At 47.4% G+C, this 19,114-nt stretch overlaps 1 protein-coding gene across 1 annotated transcript; it reads right to left on the minus strand.

Moving 5' to 3' along the window:
* Window positions 1–8,929: 8,929 nt before the first annotated feature.
* On the minus strand, window positions 8,930–14,290 carry LOC123427291 (serine carboxypeptidase-like 35). Its single transcript, XM_045111296.1, has 8 exons — window positions 13,942–14,290; window positions 11,714–11,821; window positions 11,438–11,626; window positions 11,106–11,200; window positions 10,223–10,525; window positions 9,967–10,115; window positions 9,490–9,582; window positions 8,930–9,383 (listed from the first exon to the last, which is right to left on the minus strand). The coding sequence occupies exons 1-8, from the start codon at window positions 14,186–14,188 to the stop codon at window positions 9,116–9,118; spliced, it is 1,452 nt and encodes a 483-aa protein (XP_044967231.1). The 5' UTR covers window positions 14,189–14,290; the 3' UTR covers window positions 8,930–9,115.
* Between the last annotated feature and the right edge of the window lie 4,824 nt (window positions 14,291–19,114).

The raw sequence follows: 19,114 nt of genomic DNA on the forward strand, positions 1-19,114 counted from the left end.
GTTGTGCCTCCTTGATTATTTGATTTCATTCCAAGAGTCATCCATTTGTCCGAATTTCATATAACCAATGTTGTGCAGTTTGTTTTTCGTAAAGAAACAACGCTTTATTGTTTATATTCAGTAGTACTACATATCAGTGATGACCACTTTTTTTCAAGGGAATTATTCTGTAGTAGTATCATTACCTTTATAATAGAAGAATACTCAGCCTATCACTGAAACCAAACCCATTGTGACAAACTGCTTTTGCCTTTGATGGGTCAAACCATATGAATGGAACCATATGTTTGTACCACGTCTGTTATATACAGAGATTTCTAGCATTCTCCTGGTGCTATCCTTGTGCAGCATATGTATGTTACTGGCAATAAAATTTTAGTATTCAGTATTTCCTTAATAGTTGTCCTGTAGGGATAACATTACTGTGAAATTGTGCAGTATTAGAATAATATGAAAGCTGTCAAATCTTATCCATGAGCTCTGAGTATCTCTATCTCTACTAGTACCTTCTAAACTGGAGCTGGTGGTGGTGGTTAGTGACGGTGAGTTCACTCCTCACTCCATCCCAACTCGGCCATCCATCTAAAACCCACCAGACCCCTCCTGGTTTGGAAGAGTTCACTCTCCACACCTTCCAATCTTTGACATCCATCTAGAACCCTCCGGTCTGAAAAAGTTTTATAGACGAAACAGTAAAAAAATAATGCCATTGGGGAGCCTCAAACCGCAACATGTGTCTACACCCAGCTCAATCAAACCAGCAAGTGACCATCTCACTCATGTTTTGAATGAGAAAGTCTTTTGTAAGTACATGTTCTGCTCCCATGGCCGTGCAGTTATGCAAGTAAGTGTTGCGATCTTGCTTGAGTTTTTTTGTAGTGTTGCAAGTCCATTGATTGTTGTATACAGCTTATCCAATAAAATGTCAACTATTTTGTAGTTCAACACATGGGGCAGTATGCTAGTAGCTTATATTTATTTAACTCTATAAGCAGGGACATCTGGTGTGAGAATTTTAGGCTCATTAGAAACTAATGTTACTTTTGAATGGTTCATTAGAGTTTAATATAGGTGAACGAGTCTGTAGATGGTTTACTTTACATCTGTCCATCTGATCATAATAGGATCTCTTTGCTGTTCTTAAGTAGCACTTCCTACAAGACATAACTCATCTAATGAGAGGCTTCCTGACATGGTTGGCAGCAGCTTGCTCATTTATGCATGACATACACATGGTACAAATATGCTTAGAGACCCTTAATATGCCTCATAGTTTGAACATTGAAGTCATACCTAAATTTCAAACAACAAAATATATGAATACAAAAGGTTTACAGAATTATGATCTGTAGCTAGATGAGACATTTACAGCAGTCCTGTTATATCTGAAGTTGAATTTGAGTAGTGGTTAGTTATAACAATGTCACCTCACAGCTCACATCATTAACTACTACCTTCAGGTTACTTTCAGTTGTGGAACGATAGACTACATGATCTTGGCAGATAAATAGTACGTTTTTGTAAGCTATGTTTGTGTCAGCCACCAGCAGTTGTGGAAGGATAGACCACATGATCTTTGGCAGTTAAAATAGCAAAATCGTGCAAGCCACCAGCAGTTGTGGAAGGATAGACCACATGATCTTTGACAGTTAAAATAGCAAAATCGTGCAAGCCACCAGCAGTTGTGGAAGGATAGACCACATGATCTTTGGCAGTTAAAATAGCAAAATCGTGTAAGCCACCAGCAGTTGTGGAAGGACAGACCACATGATATTTGGCAGTTAAAATAGCAAAATCATGTAAGCCACCAGCAGTTGTGGAAGGATAGACCACATGATCTTTGGCAGTTAATAAAATAGCAAAATCATGTAAGCCATCAGCATGGTGTTCAGTTCAACCGAGTTTTAATATCTGGAGTTCCAAATGTTTTCTGCTCGATCTCTGGTGAATTATAGATTAGATGTTACATATTGTGTTTGCATGTCAATATAACAGAAAAAGTGAGTGTTGATGGTCCAGTTCAATAAGTCTTAACCAAGGTCATCCACTTCCCCTGCCTGATTGTTCTTATAACTATAACTATTCTTATGTGATAGCCTCCTATGCCTGAGTTTTTGAATATGCATATTTGTTAGACGTGTGATTTTGTGCGAGGACTTGGTACATTCTTTGTACTATGTCGAATCACAAGTGTTAGTATCTGTCTCGTGATGTTTTTTGCTACCACTGTAGTCTTTTGATGTACCACCGGTTCACTAACTTTCTCTCACCAAACATGACCTGTTTCTCTCGAGGCCTAGACATGTTGCTTCTGTGTCAGCTTACTACTTCGTTGAGGGTGTTTCTGAATTCTATGGTTGTTATCCGAATGTGGTTATGTGTAGCAAACTCTGCCAAACAAGTACTCCCTCCGTTCCTAAATATAAGTTTTTTAAGCGATTTCACTAAGGGTCTATATACGGAGCAAAATGATTGAATCTATACTCTAAAGTATGTCTATATACATCCGTATGTAGTCTACTAGTGAAATCTGTACAAAGACTTATATTTAGGAACGGAGGGAGTATAAAACTTGTCCATGTTTGTATGCTAGTTTGTCATAACTACTCCCTCCGTTCTTAAATATAAGTCTTTTTAGAGATTTCATTAAGGACTACATACGAAGCAAAATGAATGAATTTATACTCTAAAGTATGTTTATATATTACATCCGTATGTAGTTCATTAGTGAAACCTCTAAAAAGGTTTATATTTATAAACAGAGGGAGTAGTTGTTATGCTTCTGTGCTGTGTGTCCATTGTATTTCTCACTCGTTTTTTAAGGGAAGAAAACCTTCAGTTGATAATATCTGCAGTTAACTGGTATAGTCGATTTCACTCCCAATTTCAGTTCTCAGCGTGCTAGACAATATTTAGTTGGCCAGATCAAGCAACATCCATAATGGCAAGAGCTTTGTAGTACACTAAAACGATGGCAATAAAGATGTATTGTCCTGTTATCATGTCGAGAAATTCCCCAGCTTTTAAGTGTTATCGTGGTCGTTGCACGTATGTGAGGAAATCGGCAAAATCGACAAAATTGATCTCTAAACAAAACAAATTCACAAATTGAACTACATTCAAAATAAATTCACTCAGCTGACCTTTTTGTGTGGCGTTCAACAGTCGGGCGTCACACTACACCATGTAACGCCTAGCATATGGGCGTTACACTTCTGGCTAACGTGGCACCCGGGGCCACACTCCTCATTGTGTGGCGCCTAAGAGTAAGGAGCCACACTACATTGTGTGGCGCCTGACTGTAAGGAGTCACACTATTTTATATTAAAACTGATGTAACTTTTAATCCGTACATCCGACGAAAACGTGCCTTATATGAATATTGTGTAATTTTTCGTGTTCTACGCAATGGTGACATTTTCAGCTATAGTAGGATAATTTTTTAATGAAAAATATGTTATAAAAATACATCATAATATAACTAACCATATTTTTAAGACTTAAATTTGACATGATGATAGCCATTGACCTATAACTCTTATGTATTTGAATCCTACATGAGTTTTGCACTACATAATGTGTACGTTCAGTCATGCCTATGCTTTCCATGTTAGTCATCTTTAACATGTTCATGTCTTGCATCTAAGTGACTAACATGATATAAATAAAGTTTCATTACAGAAAGCTACATTTTATGAGATCCATGGTAAATCTAGTGAAAGAAGACCCAGTATGTCTTGAGCAAGAAGAATCAAGGAGCCCATCAATCCATCACATGCAGCATGTCTTGTGTTCTTGTTTGTCCCCTTGCATATTGCAATATATAGGATAACACGTAACTTGCAAAACTCAAAAAAGGTTTCTCCGAGTAAAAACCAAGGTTTTACTCGGAGAAGCCTTTTTTGAATTTTGGTTTTAACTCGGAGAAGATAACACGTACCTTGGTTTTTACACGTACCTTGGTTTTTACACGTACTAGGTTTTCACCCCATAGTCTTGTGTTCCTGATGACAGGCGCAGACGGTGGGTTTACTGGTATTGCCCCGAAATCGCTTCTCCCTCTTTCCCTTGTTCTTGTTCTGGCTCGAAGGAAAAAACGGTGTATTTCCATTATGCTTTATAATGGAAAGGGGGGAAGCCCGGTTTGAAAAAAAGTATATTACATCGGACGTATGTACACAATGTTTGAGTCAGACTCTGTATGTGACAGAGTGGTGAAGAGAAATTTATACATGAGCCTATCAAATTTTCTGGAGTTTTTACAGTACATATCCTAATAATTTGATAATTAGCCTAACTAGTTTGGTCCAACTTGTGCAAGACCATTGTAACCGCGATGAAACTATTTTAGTACTACATCTTAAAGCCTCATTGCAACTTGTCCAGACAATATGACACTTGGTATGTAATTATGAACACTGTCATACAGAAGCATCTCTTAATTCTGTCACATAAGTATGCAGACCATAGAATTTTCCGCAAAATAGCGGTATCGCAGACTCATTGGTTCCCATAGAATTTCGGGGCAATACCTTGGTTTTTCTTCAACCAAGGTACGTGTAAAAACCAAGGTACGTGTTATCTTCTCCGAGTTAAAACCAAAATTCAAAAAAGGCTTCTCCGAGTAAAATCTTGGTTTTTACTCGGAGAAGCCTTTTTTGAATTTTGCAAGGTACATGTTATCCTATATATTGCAATATGTAAGGGGACAAACAAGAACAGACATGCTGCATGTGATGGATTGATGGGCTTCGTGATTCTTCTTGCTCAAGACATACTGGATCTTCCTTCACTAGATTTATCATGGATCTCATAAAATGTAGCTTTCTGTAATGAAACTTTATTTATATCATGGTAGTCACTTAGATGCAAGACATGAACATGTTAAAGATGACTAACATGGAAAGCATAGGCATGACTGAACGTACACATTATGTAGTGCAAAACTCATGTAGGATTCAAATACATAAGAGTTATAGGTCAATGGCTATCATCATGTCAAATTTAAGTCTTAAAAATATGGTTAGTTATATTATGATGTATTTTTATAACATATTTTTCATTAAAAAATTATCCTAATATAGCTGAAAATGTCACCATTGCGTAGAACACGAAAAATTACACAATATTCATATAAGGCACGTTTTCATCGGATGTACGAATTAAAAGTTACATCAGTTTTAATATAAAATAGTGTGACTCCTTACAGTCACGCGCCACACAATGTAGTGTGGCTCCTTACTCTTAGGCGCCACACAACCAGGAGTGTGGCCCCGGGTGCCACGTTGGCCAGAAGTGTAACGCTCATATGCTAGGAGTTACATAGTGTAGTGTGACGCCCGACTGTCGGACGTCACACAAAAGGGTCAGCTGAGTGAATTTATTTTGAACGTAATCCAGTTTGTGAATTTGTTTCGTTTAGAGGTCAATTTTGTCGATTTTGCCGAGGAAATCATACAAAGAGGCCATGTGGACGAACCTGAGCATTACTGGAGCTTTCCTCGGATCAAAATCCTGAATTTTACTATGGTATATCCAGCTTGTTGATATGTAAGACGTGGGTAAAACCATTCTCAAAAAAGATTATGAGGCTGTTTGGTTGCCAGCCTAAGGTTGCCACGCCTAATCTTAGTCATGCCACAATACCTTAGACATGTGTTTGGTTCATTGTCATACACTCAGTTTTTTGCCAAATCTTGTCACACTTGTGGTGTCCATTTTGTTAGCCATACTTTTTGTGGAAGCCACACTTTGCCTAAGGTTAGTTGTGGCAAAGTTAGTTATGAACCAAACAGACCCTATATCCACCTCAATCCATGTCAAACCCTTTCTAAATCCGTCAACCGAACGAGGCCTTTTTTGATGTACCACAAACCAGTACGGTGCTGCGGCAGCCGCGTGTATGAAACATGTCAGCCACAGTATTCAGTGTTGCCATGTTCTGTTTCTGCGACAAGTTCTTGTTTACGCAGCTAGCTGGCTAGTAATACACACCGATAGTACTATACGTCATTGCTCCACAGGTCCATTGAATGGTAAAAATACACTTTAACTTCACATGAAAATCCCACATTGATATCCTCACATCAGTTACACTTACAGCCACACAACAACACTAGCACCCAATGAAGATCCTGCTTGTCAGTTTTCTACTTCGGTGTCATCAAGTTTGCCATTTCTTCATCCATCTCTTATTTGTGAGACAAACATTCACAACACGCACTTCATATCCAGATTCATTTTCTGAGAGAGAGTCACCTACTAATGTGTTGACATCAAGATATTCCAATTCAATCATTTAAAACTTGATTTCTAGCCTTCCCAAACTGCTTTCCACCAAATCAATCTCTCCTACCCATGACTATGTTATGAGAGAGTGATTTTGTGTTGAGAAGACTATCTTTAGAAGCACAAGAGCAATGAGTTCATTGTTCTACCACATCTATTACCTTTTGGGGGTGCCTCCTAGATTGGTTACATCATCTCTAGCAGATCCTGCAGTTTCTGAAACTGCAAACACAGTTTGCAGTCCAGTGTAAACTGGGTTGCAGTTTCTGAAACTGCAAACACAGTTTGCAGTCCAGTGTAAACTGGGTTGCAGTTTCAAAAACGTGTTGCGCAGAACAGACACGGCAAACAAAACTACAAATTTAAACATTCAAACTACACGACGACGACGACCTCGCGGGCCAGAGTGTACGACGACGACACCGTGGTGGAGAGGGTCCAGGTGCCGGAGAAGTTCCCCTCCTCGAACTCTGGCGGTGGTGAATCGGGAGGCGTGGGGGCCGGCACGAGACCGTGGCGGATGTTGAACTCCTCGGTCTCCCTCTGCAGCAGCGACGCCGGCACCGGGAGCCCCCTCCCCGTCCACTTATGCGACGACCGCTTCCGCGCGGCGTCGGCTGCGATGCACCTGCGCAGCTCCTGCTGTAGATGCGGAGGAAGGGCGTCCCTGGCGAGCGAATCGGGCGTCTGGAGCTAGGGAAGGGAGGGGAACGGCGGCGACGAATCCGGCGGCGGAGATGAGGGTTTGGCCCCGCAAATGGGAGCCCAAACGACTTTTATGCCTACCCCCCCCCCCCCCCCCCCCGCGCGCGCGTGCGCGTACATTTGCGGATTCACGGAAAACGTTTGCCGACTCCGCGGAGCAAACTGGGCCCCGCCCGCAAACTCGCCGGAACTTTGCAGTTTTCGCGTTTTTGCAGTATCTGCTAGAGATGCTCTTAGGTGTCGCTTGAGAGCCTCCTAATTCGTGTTGTGGAGTTGAACCAAGATGTTTATAAGGGCAAGGAGATCGCCTACTTCGTAAAAATCTAACGTGAGTAAGGCAGTCGTCCGTGGACGAAAGCCGTGGTGGAATAGACAAGGCCGCTTTTTCATGGACCCTTCGTGGGTGGAGCCTTCCGTGGACTCTCGCAGCCGTTACCCTGCGTGGGTTGAAGTCTCCACTAACATGGACGTACGCTAGCGCCACTTATCGGAACCATGCCAAAAATCGATATGTCAACCTCTCTGTGTCTGATCTCATAAACTCTACTCATTTACATGTGCAAAGTCTTTATTTTTTCGCTGCCATATATGTTGACTAGCATGTCTAGGATGTACTAGACTTGTTAGTATTGCTGAAATTATGCCCTCCATCAAATTTAGTAAGGCTAGGATTTTTATCTTAACAAGTAGTTTATTCCCCCTCCCCCCTCTAGATACACCTTCTTTCGATCCCTCAACCGAATGTCTGATTTGATGTCCACAAGTCCGTAGTCAAAGAAATCTCGAATTTGGAGTTTTGAAATGTCCCTTGCAGAATTCGCTAAACAAGTACAAAGAAGGTGAGTAAAGAAAAGACAAAAATTTCACTAATTTAGCAAATAAAAATTGACTATCAGCCACACAAATCTAAAAGTCTAAGATTTCAGTGAAACATTGACTAAACAGGTACAAATGGGGAGGATCGAGACGTGCTAAGCATTGTAGCAGCACGACCCTGAAACAAGTTAAGGTCTGTTTGACATATTATTTTGCTATTTGTACATGTCAGTAAATTGACCATATGAATCATTAACTACTCCTATTCTTCTAATACAACATCAAGAGTTGGACACAGAAAATCCTTGGCCACAATGAAAAATGTGTAAAACAGAAGCAATGACACACACAAAACTTAACCAGACCCTGGAGGAAACTAGCAAGAAAGTCTCACCTCCGACAAGTTGGAGAGGACGGCGATCGTGATGGCGTGCTCGACGGCGCCCGGGAAGACATACTCGAGGCTCACCAGAAGTGGGGGAAACGCCGACGACAACAGAGGTACTCGAGGCGTCCGACGACGACACAGGTGGTTGGAGGCGTCCGGCTGCAGCAGCGATGGTCAAGGGCGTCCAGCGACAGCTATGGACCAGATGGTCGGGGGCGTTCGACAGCGGCAGCGATGGTCGAGGGCGTTCGGCAACGACAGCGATGGTCGGGGGCGGCGGCGGCAGAGATGGCCTCAGGGGCGGCTGGAGAGATCAACTAGGGTCTAGGGCATAATGGAGATGGCCGTGGGTCGATCCGTCTGATCCATTGGGTCATATAGTGTGGACTTTACTGGACCCGTATATGTTTTGAAGCCAACCCATTTAACCCATTAGCCTTAATATTTTGATCGGGTCAGTGATCCAGCGGGTCGACCCGGCCCATTGCCATCTTGACTTGTGAGGGACTATATCCACCTTAATCCATGTCAAACCCTTTTCTAGAGCCCTGTCAATCGAACAAGGCCTTATGGTGTACCACAAAACCATTACGGTGCTGCGCGTGTCTGAGCATGTCAGCCACAGTATTCGGTGTTGCCATGTCCTGTTTCTGCGACAAGTTCTTGCTTACGCAGCCAGCTGGCTGGTAATACACACTGATAGTACCATACGTCATTGCTCCACAGGTCCACTGAACGGTGAAAATACGCTTTTAACTTCCCATGAAAATCCCACATTGATATCCTCATATCAGTTACAGTTACAGCCACACAGCAGTAGCACCCAATGAAGATCCTGCCTGTCAGCTTTGCCGAGCATACACAATCGGCCACGCACGCACGCACGCACTCACTCAAGCAGCACGCACGCTGCCGTAGCTAGCGCGGCGTGGATGGCGGCAGTGGCTGTCCCCGGAGGAAGTGGTGGAGCATGGCGAGCGAGCGGCCGGGCGCGAAGAGCGGCACCTGGTGCCCCGCGCCGCGCACCGTCACCAGCGTCAGCCCCTCCTCGTACTCCACCGCCCACCCGCCCACCTGCTGCCTGTGGTACCACGCCCTCCACCCGCTCCTCGCCCGCGCCCGCAGCTTCATCGCGTTCACGCTGTACCGCGTCGACGTCACCGGCACCCTCCCGTCCGTGTCGCCGCTGCCCCGTCATCACACACAAGTTTCATTAGGAGGTCTCCATGGTTTCTGCCGCAAGTTTATAGTAGTACGAGTATTTCACAAGGTTTCGCTCGTTCGTTCGGTACCTGTAGACCCAGACGCGCAGCCCGGCGGCCATGAGCTTCTTCAGGACCGGGAGCACGGTCGCCGGCGAGTCGTTCCATTTACTTATCACCGCGCTGCACCACGAACAAACAAGTCCTCCAGCGTCATTACCGACCACACACTCTGTAAGAGACGTGCAACTTTGCAGCGGAACGGTGCCGGCGGTAAACCGCATGGCGGCATCGGCATGGTGACACGTTCCATTTACTTTCCGGTACACAGAAGGACCAACACAGGTGCAAGTTGCACTAGTGTCAGATCTGAGGACGATTAAGTTTCATGGCCGGTAGCAGGTGGACGGGGGTCCATTTGTACCGGCCGGCAGGCGAGCATTGCCGTGCAGTCACAGTCCACGAGCTGGAAGGGTCGCAGGCAGAGTAGTAGCGTGCGGTGCTTGACTGCGTGTGCCGTGAGGGGGGTGAGCACGGAAGAGAGCACTCGTGGGTAGGGTACCCTACCTGCAAGGCGAGTATGGATAGTTGAGGCGTGTCCGGTTGGCGTGCAGCGCCCGCTGCACGTCGTGGCGGTTGAAGTACCTGGTCACGTACGCCTCCGTGCACGGGTCGTACCCCGCCGGCGCGCGCCTCATCATCGTATGCCATGCCTCCTGCGTACGTACACCATTCACAAGACGCTTATTTTACTTTCCTGCACACGCTGTGTCCGTATGTACTATCAGAGATGGCAGAGAGGAGAGCGGCGGGACGGACGTACGTGCTGGGAGAAGAGGCGGGGCGCGGCGACGAGCCTGGACGCCGGGGAGGCGGCGGCGGCGGAGGGGGAGAGGCACGTCGGGGTGTAGATGCTGTAGATGTCGATGTCGTCGAAGGCGCCCATGAAGGCGCGGACGGCCGAGGTGCAGCCCCTGCCGGGCTTCCCGCCGTCGGTCTCCTCCCTGAAGGAGTCGCACTCCCGGGTCACCGACGAGTGGAGCTCGTCGGAGATGATGGCGTGGCTCCACGCGTACTCCACCATGCCCAGCTGGTCCGTCTCGTCGTTCAGCACCGCGTTGCCGATCTGCGACCCATCGATCCAGGTCCAGCCCAACGATTAATCAGTTACTCTCCTGTAAATGTAATCCACACCAAGAGAAGAAAGAACGGGGAGAAAAAGAGGAGGCACGGACAACGGCGCAGGTGAAATCGTCGCAGGCTCAAGTACAAAAGCGTTCGCCCGCTTTCGCAGGGGGCGCACGATGCATACGTGGAATTATTATTACCGCGGGTAGAAAGGCTTTGACGCAACGCAACCAGTTGGCCGCGAGGTAAAAGCGGGTAAAGATTCTACCACTACGTAGGCACGCTCGCTCGTGTCCATCTTTCTTTGGAATAATCTTCTTTAATCTTTCTTTACGCAGCACTGAATCTTTTCCCCTCTTATCGCATCCATTCCCCTTTCCCTTTATCTTTTCGGCTCACTGACTAACTATAACTAACTAAAACTATGCTCCATTTTCTGCATGCATAGAAGCTCTTTTATTACCTGCCACCTAGCAATCTTAATAGCATGATTGTTTTTTTACGGGATAATGGTATGATGATTGCAAGCATAACAGGAGGGACCAATCTCCTTTCTTAGAGGGTGGAGCCGAGCTTACCATGAAGCCTTTGATGTTGATGATCCTGCCTCGCCTCCCCGCCGCCGCTTTGTTCCCCTCGTAGATGAGATCTGCGAGCTGTGGGACGTAGTGCCCTGCAGCAAAAAGCAGACCACCGCAGCTTCACCAACAGATTATATTTACCCACAGGTTACGATGCAGCTTATCTTATAACATAATACTCCCTCCGTTCGAAAATAACCGTCTCAAACTTAATACATCTTCGTACTAGAGCTAGTACAAAGTTGAGACAGTTATTTTAAAACGGAGGAAGTAATATAAATGGAGTGCTGCTGCTTCAGACCTAGGGCCCGTACGATACTACTACGTACCGGCATAGCTCTCTCCGGCGATGTAGAAGTCGCGGCCATTGAACTCGGGGAACTTGGCGAGCCAGTTGAGCAGGAAGGCGTACGAGTCCTGCGCCGTAACGCGGTCGCCCAGGCGGCTCAGGTCCGCCGTCTTGTTGCTGTAGGAGAACCCCACGCCCACCGGCGCCTCCAGGAACAGCAGGTTCACGGCTGAAAATCAAAATGCAGAATTTGGTGCTACACGCATCAGACATTTTCCCCATGGAGTTTATAGCAGCACGTGTCGCGTGCGCTTGCCTTTGTTCCACGCGTAGGCGTTGCGGGTGAGGTTGTCGCCGTAGCCCCTGACCAGGAACGGGCCGAGCTCCTGCGCGGCGCCGTAGGCGATGGACGAGCACCCCGGCCCTGCAATGCCACGGCACAGTACTACAGTTACAGGAGGATTTTGTTTATTATCTTTCGCCCCATCATCAGGTAGATAATTTCGGTTGTAAAGAGGGGCAGCGACTGCAGGCAGATTGAATTGACTGCTCTGCAGTCTGCACATACATTGACAGTCTTATCCACTGGCTGGTGCTACATGGATGGCCTGCCGAGTTGTTTAGGCCCTGTTTGATTTCAATAAGTCAGGTGACTTATAAGTTAGATGAATTAAAATCAATGACTTATAAGTCACGCCTGTTTGATTGTCATCTGACTTATAAATCACCTTTCCATAAAAAATGGATGACTTATAAGTTTTAAGTTGAGGTGGAGCAACTTATGACTTATAAGTTGGGATGATTTATAAGTTGGGTCTATTTGACAAAATAAGTCACTTTTCAACTTATAAGTTGGTGACTTATTTGAAACCAAACCGGGCCTTAGTCTGTGCTAAAATTACACTACTGTTGTTACCTGAGAAATCAGACGTAAAGGCGCGGACAGGGGGATGAGACGGCTGATTTGCCTAGTCCCCTCCCGGTCAAAGCGGCGATGACTCGCATTTCCATGCAGTAGCAGTTAGCTAACGGACTGAATTTTTTTCTTATAATCTACGGAAAAATTTCCAATCAAGATTATCACCTGGCAGCTATGGCAGCAGCACGTGCTGGATACCAGGACAAAGATGTAACATCGGGTCGGAGCGCTTACGAGATATTCTCGTAGGTCTGACAGCATCTTCAACAATTCGTATATTCAATTATTGATATAAGTATCTATGTCAGCAGCCAACATCACATCATACAAGCTCTTTAATGAAATACTCCCTCCGTACCTAAATATAAGTCTTTTAAGATGTTTTACTAGGTGTCTACATACGGAGTAAAAATGAGTGAATCTATACTTTAAAATATGTCTATATACATCTGTATGTGGTCCATTAGTGAAACCTCTAGAAAGACTTATATTTAGGAACGGAGGGAGTATATGTTAACCGTATGTAAAATAACCAAGTGAGTCCATTAGATGTTGAACAAATGACCATACTTGTTTCGGAGCTTGTGCCTGAGCCGTTGCTTCAAGTTCATACGATTTCATTCTCTCCCTTCTTTTATTATGTGTCATATCATTAAAATCATCTATGTGATAATTTTACCAATGATTATACGATTATCGGAGATGCCTTGACGAAACACATGCTCATGCGGTCAGGCCGCACCGCAGCGGGATCGGGATTCATTAACCCTTGTAAATCCACAAGGATCCAAGGGCATTCTTGCTCTCTGTAGCCTGTCTTTTGTTTTTGGTTTAATGCATGCATGTCCCACGGCGGTGCCCCATTTGCCTATCTTTCCTCTAAAGCCCTGCCATGGCCCCATCGCCATGGCCCTCGAGCTTTGTCCGTGCCGCTCGTCGGCGCGGGCAGGGCGGCAGGCCAAGCTTCTTCCAGCCTGCAGCTGCAGGGCAGGAATAGGATCTGCTGTCCTGCGCCGCTGCCTCGAGAGCCTTCTTTTCTCCTTTTTGCCGCGTCTTTTCTTGTGCGCCGCGAGGCTATGCTCTCCCCTCCCCTCCCTGCTGCTCTGAATCTGTAGTCATTCTGGCGCCTTTGCTTTGGAGCTTTTATTGCCGGAAAGCGCCATTCTTCCGTCGCGACAGGGTGGCCACACGGCCCTGCAACTGCCTGCAGAGCTCGAGCGAGCTTTTCCGAATAGGACTTGCCAATGCATTTGGATGGACGCGCAAGAAATGGACAAGAACGAGCATATCAATCCAAGGCTACGGTTTTACCTTAACTTCGTCGTATTGTATCTACTGATTTTGTTGTCTGTACATGTTGCTAGTAATACGTTACGAGCAAGTTGGAAACTGAAAGCTCACTGGACGGTGCCGAGAAATCAGCCTAGGTTAGCGAATTTGCAACCGACGGCCGCACTCTGCGCCTGCATTTCCCGCATGATACACACCGTAACCGCTTCGAGAGAGTATATGCTAAAACGATGGAAATGTTTCTTATGGAATACTGAAAGCAAAACCAAGAATTAAGTGGGCAGCATAGCAATCGAGAGATCTGCAGAGCTAGGGGTGAACACGTGCGTGCGTACCTCCGTTGAGCCACAGCATGAGGGGCTTCTTCTCCGGCTCCTTCTCGGCCTCGAAGAACCAGTAGAAGAGCGCCTTGTCGCCGCCCGTTCCGACGTCGACGTAGCCGGCGTAGTGCTTGAACCCGACCTCTGGTTGCCCGGGGAGCCCGGTCACGAGGTCGCCCTCTGGCCGCGGGCTCCAGGAGGCTCCAGCGACGGCCGCCGACGCCGCCGCCGCCGCGGCAAGGAGGAGCAATGCCATGGCCATGGCCACGGCTGCCTGTTTCTGTGTGGAAGCGCTTGTGTGTGTAGTTTGTGCGGTTTGCTCTGCTTTTGGGTTTTTGGCTGTGGGCTCTTGGCTCTTGGGGTGTGCGGCGAGATGACGAACGAAGGTTGGTTTTAAAAACGGAGGGAGGGGTGGGGAAAAGCTTAGGAGAGGGGAGTTGGCATTTTGCAGCAGTAAAGAAATCAGTGTGGACGTGGTAAATTACTTTGGGTTAGGGATGTGAGTTTTTGGTAGGTGGTTACTGGTTAGGACGTCGTGTGGGGAGGCAAAATTGACAAAAATGACCCTTGGGGGGAAAAAACTCACGAAGTGACCCCTCAGGAAAAATATGTCACAGACCGACCCTTTTGTGTGTCGCCCGACACCTAGGCGTCACACACTACACACTGTGTGACGCCTAGCCGTTCGGCGCCACACCCCCCGACCACCTGACAGGGAGGGCCCATCCCCCAGGCCGTGTGACGCCTAAGCCTCAGGCGTCACACATTGTAATGTGTGGCGCCGAACGCTTAGGCGCCACACATTGACTTAACTGGCCACGGGCCAGCCCCCCCTCCCCACCCCCTCCTCATTCCCCTCCCCCAGCCCCCTCTCCCAGCCACTGGCCCCTCCCTCAAATCCTTCTCTAAATCACCAAATCTGAAGGTTTGGACCGAGCATTTGTTGTCAAATCACTCCCCTAAGGTAATCCCCACCTCTCCCCTCATTCTCATCCAAAGAAAAATCTTTTGTGGTCTTTTTTTTGCAAATTTGAGGAAACCCTAGTTTTTCATGAAATGTGGGATGTATATGATATTGTTGTATTTGTTTGTATGTTAGGATAAGGGGTATGATGGGGTTAGGATTAGGGTTGTTTGGATGTTTGCATTATGGTTGTTTTAGGGTTAGGCTAGGGTTAGGCTATGGTTAGGCTAGGGTTAGGGATGTTTGGTTGTGTTAGGGTTATGATGGGGTTAGGGTTATGGTTGTTTGGAAGTTAGGCTAGGGTTATTGTAATTGTATGATTGCTTATAAAAAAGGTTCTATGTTTTGTTGTTTAGGGATGGGAAGAACATGTGTTTATATTCATCACGTGGACAAGGATGCCTTTTTAAAAGGCAATATTGATCCGGACCCGGATGAGCTTGACATGGTGTTTGATTTGTGTCCTAGCTATGGTGAATTGCTGGAACAAGTCCGAAAGGATTTGAATTGGATGGACCCTAGTGATGTAGTTGAGTTTGATGGTAGGCATAATGTGGGATTCGGAATGCACATTCGTTGGAAGACCATGCGTGTCAACTCCGAGCAACGTTGGCTTGCATACAAGGATACGGTGGCCGAATCACTAGACAAGGCTCTAGAGTTATTTGCCATCAAAACAAATGATCCTAACTTGTTGGATTTGAACCGGGTTGCCTCTCCGATTGTTGAAGCTATTCCTGCACCCATCACCGAAGAGGCTAACATTGAACCTCTTTCTTGTGTCAATGAGGCCAACGAAGAGGTCAACATTGAACATGAACCATTGGTAGAGGCTAATGATGAGCACGATGATGATGAGAATGATGTTAATGTTCTTCATGACAACAATCTTGGTGATTTGGACAAATATAATTTGCAAGAGACAATTGACCATTCTTTTCCGTACTCACGTGGCTATGCCTATGAGTCTGACGATGAGGGTCCCGATGAAGAAGTTGATGAGGAAGGGTTCACGGCAAAGGAGGCTGAAGCTTTCACGAAGGTATTAAAGCGTGATCACCGGACACCATTGTTCGAGGATCTTAGCCTTGCGGATGAAGCCGTGGTTGACGGAGGCGAAGGCATATTGTTTGGAGTTAGGCCACCTTCTCATCGGGACACACATGGGAAGAATATTACAATGTGTGACGCCTGAGGCTTAGGCGTCACACGACCTGGGGGGTGGGCCCTCCCTGCCAGGTGGTCGGGGGGTGTGGCGCCGAACGGCTAGGCGTCACACAGTGTAGTGTGGCGCCTAGGTGTCGGGCGCCACACAAAAGGGTCAGCCGGGTGACATATTTTCCCCGAGGGGTCACTCCGTGAGTTCTTTCCCCCCAGGGGTCATTTTTGTCAATTTTGCCGTGTGGGGATGCTGATGGGAGCCTGGAGATGACGGTGGCTTGTTCACTGATCACCGCGTGCTTTGTACTGCCACTGTCAGTCAATGGCTTAGGTCATTGCACACGTTTGCCCTGCCATTTGTCTTCGCTCGCTATTCTATTTCACGGTTTAGATAAGTTGAATTTGTTCGGCAGATGAAGGATGAAATCGCCATCTCGCAAATGGGTGGATGTGGAACCCCCTTCCACCGAGCCTGAGCTAAGACCAACTCTAACGCGTCGACTCAAACGGACAACGTTTTTATTCGTTTGGGTAGGCCGTCCGCTCATCGTCCGTCCTGTTTAACATTTGGGTCGACAGTGCGTTCAACATCCGCGATCCATTTTATGTCCGTGCACACATTTGAAGAAGTCGTGCAGATTTAGGTCGATCTGATTTTGCAGAAGGCGGCCTGCATGCCAGCTTGATCATAGATCGACGACATGAACGACTCTGAGCCGTCGTGGTTTTGGGTCTCTTCGGGATCGTAGCCAGCCGCAGCGGCAATGCCACCGACTGCTGCATCACCCTCGAAGATGATGCTTTGCATGAAGCCGTTGGCCCTATCGTTGTCGACGGCCGCCGGCATTCTGTCGAACAGGTTGCGGGCGTCGGAGAGCATGTCGGCTAACATCTCCTGCACGCGTTTCGTCGGCCCACCGGATGATGAGCCATCAGCTATCGATGTGGCGTTGAGGACGATGGGCGCGGGCACGGACGTGGAAGGCGCCACCATGCTCACCTCCGGCGAGCATTCCCCGAAGAATCGGGAGGCTTGCGGGTAGACGTGCATGACGGGAATCGGGTGAGTCGCCGACGCGCGGGGCGACTCTGGCAGCACCATATGAAGAAACACAGACGAGCCAGTGCTGGCCGCGACCATGGCGGTGTTGACGAGCCCATGATGGCGAGGGTTTAACCCTAGGTACAATAGCGACTTCCTCGTTGTCGCCGCAACACGGGCGGCGGTATCCTCCTCCTGTGTGACAGCGACTATGGCCGCGACGACCGCTGCTTCGTCCCTTGCGTCTGCCGCGTGCCTCCGGCCCTTTCCCTAACCTGGTCCTCGGACGTCAGCTTCTCCTCTTCTTGGGCACGATGGCGGTCTTGTAGGGGGTGCGGGGCTTGCCTTTACCGGAGGGGGCGCTCGTGATGCCATACGAAGCGAGGGAGTCGAGGCCGGCGACGGTATCGAGGTCGTAGTCCATGGCGAGCAGTCGGTTGCGTGCGCGCGGGGGAGGGTCTTGGGTAAAGTGGAGGGAAACAGTGAAGGCTTTGCCATCGACTAGCGGGCCAGGGGGAGTAGTTGGCGCACGACGCGCGCGTCTGTCTCATGTCCGCACCAACGCAAATCAGGCTAAAAATGGGTTGGAAATGGGTCGGCACGCGTACGAAAAGCGAACACGCATCCATTTGGGTCGACACGTTGGGCCGACCTTTTTTGTCCGCCGCGACCCAAACGGACGCACGGAGACGAAATGGGTCGGTGCATTGGAGTTGCTCTAAGAGCATCTAGAGAAAATCCACACACTCAAACGCCCGTGGACGCGTCCGGGCGCACTGACGAGACACTCTTTAAATCGTGTCGTCAATATTAGTGTATCTCATATTCAATCCTTCATATCCATACTCGCATGCAACGTAGATAAAAAGAACATAGATCAAGCCACAAATAGATAACCCGACACACGAATGCACGTCCTGTTCACCAAAAGAGCACCGTCGGGTGTCCAAAAGATCGCCATAGTTCACATAATTCACATAAACGACAGCCAAATTTAAACTAGATTACTAAAAAAATTGAAATTGAAGACGGAGACGGCAAACATTCACCATTCCTCGCCGACCCTTTGTGATGAGAAACGTTGCATGGGAAATAAAAAATTTCCTACGCACACGCAATACCTATCGATGGTGATGACATCTACGAGAGGGGAGAATGAATCTACGTACCCTTGTAGATCGCTAAGCGAAAACGTATATAACGCGATTGATGTAGTGGAACATCTTCGCGATTCAAATCGCATCCCGTCCCGCGATCTCATCACAATCCGTCTCGCGATCCCATCACGATCCATACCGATCTAGTGCGAACGGACGACACCTCCGCGTTTAGCACACGTACAACTCGATGACGATCCCCGCCTTCTTGATCCAGCAAGAGGGGCAAAGAGGTAGATGAGTTCTCTAGCACGGCGGCATGGTGGTGGTGGTGGATCTATTCCAGCAGAGCTTCGCTTAAGCGGTGCTGAAAAATCGATCTAGAGGAAGAACAGATCTAGAGAGAAGTAGAGGGAGCACGTGGCAATTAAGGTTAGCTCTTCCCTTTAATTCCTCTAGTATATATAGGAAGGATGGAGGGCAGGAGACAGCCCCAAAACCCTCTAGGGGTTCGGCCGGACTAGGAGGAGGTGGAAGAGTCCACCTCTAATCCTACTCCAAGTAGGATTTCTTTCCTACTTGGAATCCTTCCCTTCCTTTCCTTTGGGTTTTTTCCACCTCTAGCCGAATGAGCCTTAGTGGTTGGTTCGGCGAGCCCACTAGGGGATGGTTTGACTCCTCCCATAGCCCATGAGGCTTTTTGCGTCGAGACACCCCTCCCGATGCCCCCCGGTACCCTCCCGGCACTCCCGGTACACTACCGATGAGCCCGAAACTTTTCCGGTGACCAAAACAGGACTCCCTATATATCAATATTTACCTCCGGACCATTCAGGAGCTCCTCGTGATGTCCAGGATCTCATCCGGGACTCCGAACAACCTTCGGTTACCAACACCTATAACTCAACTATGTCGAAACGTCAT

Source organism: Hordeum vulgare, chromosome 2H, assembly GCF_904849725.1.
Source record: "Hordeum vulgare subsp. vulgare chromosome 2H, MorexV3_pseudomolecules_assembly, whole genome shotgun sequence".
Taxonomy (NCBI): Eukaryota; Viridiplantae; Streptophyta; class Magnoliopsida; order Poales; family Poaceae; genus Hordeum; species Hordeum vulgare.